The 4762-nt window shown below is 45.2% G+C and overlaps 1 protein-coding gene across 2 annotated transcripts; it reads left to right on the forward strand.

Annotated features, from left to right (window-relative positions):
* Positions 1–525: 525 nt before the first annotated feature.
* LOC115965425 lies at positions 526–3767 on the forward strand. Of its 2 annotated transcripts, XM_031084644.1 has the most exons (5): positions 526–1016; positions 1150–1250; positions 2241–2420; positions 2497–2897; positions 2978–3767. In XM_031084644.1, the coding sequence occupies exons 1-5, from the start codon at positions 1003–1005 to the stop codon at positions 3512–3514; spliced, it is 1233 nt and encodes a 410-aa protein (XP_030940504.1). In that variant the 5' UTR covers positions 526–1002; the 3' UTR covers positions 3515–3767. The 2 variants fall into 2 exon arrangements, with proteins under 2 accessions (XP_030940504.1, XP_030940503.1); XM_031084643.1 differs by having other exon boundaries at positions 526–2161.
* The last annotated feature ends 995 nt before the right edge of the window (positions 3768–4762 follow it).

Consider the following 4762-nt stretch of genomic DNA (forward strand, 5'->3'; position numbering starts at 1 on the left):
TTATGTACTAAATTTTAAAAAATCATTTTCTATTTTATTGCAAAACCTAGTTTTGAAAATTCATTAATAAAAAAGTATTGATAGAGATAAACACAAGTATTACTTGTCTTTGTGTCGTCATCCAAAATGTAGCCAAACTTATATCAACTCGTCCAAGAATGAGAGCATACAAAAAAACTCGTTCATTGATGATTGAGTTATATGGTGAAGGGAGTTCTCCATAGATGACATTATCTACAGACAACTAGTGCATGGATGACAAAAATATACTTGGTGAGTTTTGTAGAAAATCCTCTGATGACGTTGAGAATTGTCACCAATGAGTCGCACTGTACTCGCGAGTCAACGAACCTGCACAACAAGAACGAACGGGAGAAAAACCCTTAGAGAGCACCGGTGTGGTGCCGGCCAAAAGTTCTCCGAAGGTCAAGTTAGAATTCGTCCCTTGAGTTATTTTTTAAAGGCGTTAGAGAGGGTCAATTAATCTTACCTTGATTTGCGTGAAAGTTACTCCTTTTATAGCAGTGGAGAGGTGGCTTTTCTTCTTGACCTCCAGATCTTTCCAATGTGGGACTCTGATACCATTTCCCTTATTGGATCTTAAGGCTTTTCCAGGCAATAGAGATTTCGGGCTATGGGCCCTTACTATGTCTGTCCATGATGGGCCTTTAGGGAGCGTGGGTCCCGCTTTACACAGACCAAACAGTACCTATCCGTCAGGCCCATTAAGATAGGCCCACCAGACTAAATCTTACCATCTTCAGTTGCCCCCTTCACCCCAATGGTCCGTCTGTTCCAAGGATCAATGGGGTGACGATCCTAATGTAGGGGCATGACGGGTACTTTAATGACGGAATGGATCCGTGAAACAGAAGATTTAAAGTAATAGGCGGACACAACCGTCAGAATGTATGACGGTTTCAGATCTTTAACCGTCAGATAGGATGACGGGTATCTTGCAGTTTCAGACGGTTTCATATAGTCGACGGTTACCATCTACTGATGCGAGCAGACAGGTTAGCATTTATTAGCATGCCACGTGTCAATCTCTGACTGGCCGTTGTATAGGATCGAAGCGTCGCTTCGTCTTCCGTGTATCTCCTATATATATGAGGCGTCTCAATCTCTCATTTTCGCATTTCCAAACAGAAAACGTCTGTCAGAGAGAACCGTCAACCTTGCCAGAGAAGTCCGTCGAGCACTGGTAACCACCAATTACCACAACCGTCAGCATTACTCCGTCAGGTGTGGTAAGTATTTACTTTAATTTCATATTCAAGTTACATTTTCGACCAAGCAATATTGTTAGGCTTAATATACCCGTCAATGTTTTTAAACCCGTCAAGTCTTAGGTTTCATCATTAATTGTAGGAAATGTCTAGTGCGTCAAGTAACCAATCGGTGGTTCGTGACGGGACGGAATACGAGAATGTATACCCGTCCGGTCATAAAGACCAAGATAGTCCAGGCGAAGATAGGAGTCCGTCTGCATCCTCTTCGTCCTCAACAAGTGAGGATGTGGAGAAAATTGAGATAGAGGGTCCTGACGGGAATCAAGCACTGGAGTCCGTCGTAGGTGCTGATGGACTAAGGCAGTTCATCATGTTACCAGAGTGGACAGTGCATAGGTTCACATCCGTCATCCGGGAGAGACATTTCAGTACCTTTAGAACAAATTTTCAGATACCAGACTACATCCCGATCCGTCTTCCCTACGTGTCGGAGAGATGTTATTATGACGGAGTAGAAGGTGTTGGAGTGTACGAGCAGGTGTTGAAGGCTGGACTTCGGTTCCCGCTCTCTACACTCCATAGGGAACTCTTGCATTACCTGGGACTGTCCGTCACCCAGATTTCTCCAAACGCCTGGAGGGTCTTCATAGCAATGGAGATTCTTTATGGCGCAATGTCGAATGGAGAAAGGAGACTGACGGTCCGTGAATTTCTTCACTGTTACCGTCCAGATGAGATTGATAGATCAAGGGGGTTGTACCGTTTTGCTAGTCGAAGTCCCTTGTTGAAGGTCATCTTTGAGACCCCAGACTCAAATAGAGACTGGAAGAGTCGCTATTTCTTCCTGGAGGGTGACAGGTGGATGAACCGTCCAGGAGAGACGGAGTACATGCCCGTCGATACAACTTGGGGGATAATAAACCAAGCGCGTATGCACCCGTCTTGCTTGTTCCTTTTTTATACACCCGTCCTCTATTATGTGCGTATTTTGACCGTCTCTCTTTGCAGGTAGAGGGCGCCCGCAGGTTAGCCTCGAGGAATTTAGTTTCCTTGAAAAGGTTTGTAGAAAAGCTAAGCCGGACGAAAGGACCTGGGCCAAGTTAGTGAATCCAAAGACAATACACTGGTATTGTGACGGTCCAGAACCTACCCGTGAGGCCATTGCTTACGACGAAAGAATACACAAACGTGAGTCCGTCTACTTTTACCCTTGAAATTGAAATTTTACTTTTGAGAGAACATCATCATCCGTCCTGTATTGCAGAAATGGACGACGCCAAGAGAAGAGCCATGATAAAATCTCTAGCCGTCGAGCAAAAGAAGACGGGTGAGATCGTTGTTCCCAGTGTGCCGGGGTCATCGGGCAAGAGGAAGCAGCCACCAAAGTCCGACCGTCCACACAAGCAGCCAAAGGTGTCAATGGAGCCCATCGTGGGCTTGATGGCTGAGGGCCCTAAGGCCGTCAACCAAGTTAAACAGGGGGCCGGTAAGGGCCTAATGCATGCTCCACCCGTCAGCGAGGAGAAGCCCCCTCCCCTTCTTCGTGATGATTCGAAGTTCGCTTTGGAAAAGCTTACGTCCATACTTTCTGCAGAGGACTATGAGGATCTGGGGAATCACTCGACGGAGGCGATGGGAGAGACGGGGTTATTTGCCGTCGGACAGGTAACTTTTCATTATCCTTCAGTGTATGTCCGTTCACTTTCTAGTTTCATTTTTAACACTTCTAATTTTCTTTATTTCAGTCCTTGGTTATGATGAAGGGCTTGATGGACCGTTGCCTCAACCGTGAAGCGGCTCTGGAACGGGTACGGTCAAAACTTGGGAAGACGGAAGAAGAGCTTAGCCAGCTGCACAAGTGGAAGTCCACCATGGAGCAGAAATTTGAACTGTCTGAGAATACAAGAAAGGAGCTCGAACAGAAGACGGAAGAAGCTGGGAAGGTCTTGAAGAGCAGAGCGGACGAGGTGAAAGATCTGAAGAAAAAGCTCCGTCATGCAAAGGACGACGCCGTCAGCGAATATCGCAACTCCGAGTCCTTGTTGAAGGAGCTTGGAGGATCGTTCCTTCAAGGCTTTGACGATGCGCTCCGTCAGATAAAAAAGACCTACCCAGATCTGGACGTGTCTATGATAACACTTACTGATCAAGATCAGACTTCTGCCCTGCCCGTCGCCTCCGAAAATACGGAGGACCTCTTTGGGGAAGAAGCAGCTCAGGGTGACGGAGAGTCCGCTCCGCCGAATGAGGTCGCTGTTGCCGACCCCAAGAAAGCAGAGTAACCCATGTAATCGTTTAGGAGGATCCGTCTCCCTTTTATATACAGTTAATTATTTGTAGACGGTTTGTTTAAAGTTTGATTTTGTATTGAACAATGTTTGATTTTAAGTGTTGATTTGCACAAGCTAATCTGTTGATCCGTCCATTTTAAAAGCTGTTGCTGACTTATATAGTCATGTCGTCCGTCCACCTCGTGGGCGTTCTGGAGCCGTCCGCTTTATTTATGTATGTAATTTTCCCACCGTTTTGGCTGAACCGTCCAATTTATGGACATGTAGAATTATTCACCGTTTTAGATGATCCGTCCACTTAGTGGCTTAAATACCTCGAACTTATGGAAGTATTGAATTACGTAGGTCCGTCCACTTTGTGGAGGCCATACCGTCCAACTTGTGGACTTGTTTAAATACTCATCGTTTTGATGATCCGTCCATTTCGTGGACATGTAGAATTATTTACCGTTTTAGATGATCCGTCCACTTAGTGGCATAAATACCTCGAACTTATGGAAGTATTGAATTACGTAGGTCCGTCCACTTTGTGGAGGCCATACCGTCCAACTTGTGGACTTGTTTAAATACTCACCGTTTTGATGATCCGTCCATTTCGTGGACATGTAGAATTATTTACCGTTTTAGGTTACCCGTCCACATTGTGGCGTATAGACCGTCTACTTTTACGGACGCGTAGAATTATTCACCGTTTTTAGGTGATCCGTCCACTTAGTGACGTATTAACCGTCCACTTTTACGGACATGTAGAATTATTCACCTGTTTAGGTGATCCGTCCACTTAGTGGCGTATTAACCGTCCACTTTGACGGGCATGTAGAATTATTCACCTGTTTAGGTGATCCGTCCACTTAGTGGCGTATTAACCGTCCACTTTGACGGACATGTAGAATTATCACCTGTTTAGGTGATCCGTCCACTTAGTGGCGTATTAACCGTCCACTTTGACGGACATGTAGAATTATACACCTGTTTAGGTGATCCGTCCACTTAGTGGCGTATTAACCGTCCACTTTGACGGACATGTAGAATTATACACCTGTTTAGGTGATCCGTCCACTTAGTGGCGTATTAACCGTCCACTTTTACGGACATGTAGAATTATACACCTGTTTAGGTGATCCGTCCACTTTGTGGACTTTTAACTAGCATCCGTTCAATTTGAGGACAATTGTAGTGACATCAAAGTAGACAGAAAATCATACTTGTTTCTAATTGCGTAAAGGAAAAGTGCCTGCC

Source organism: Quercus lobata, chromosome 10 (genome assembly GCF_001633185.2).
Source record: "Quercus lobata isolate SW786 chromosome 10, ValleyOak3.0 Primary Assembly, whole genome shotgun sequence".
NCBI lineage: Eukaryota > Viridiplantae > Streptophyta > Magnoliopsida > Fagales > Fagaceae > Quercus > Quercus lobata.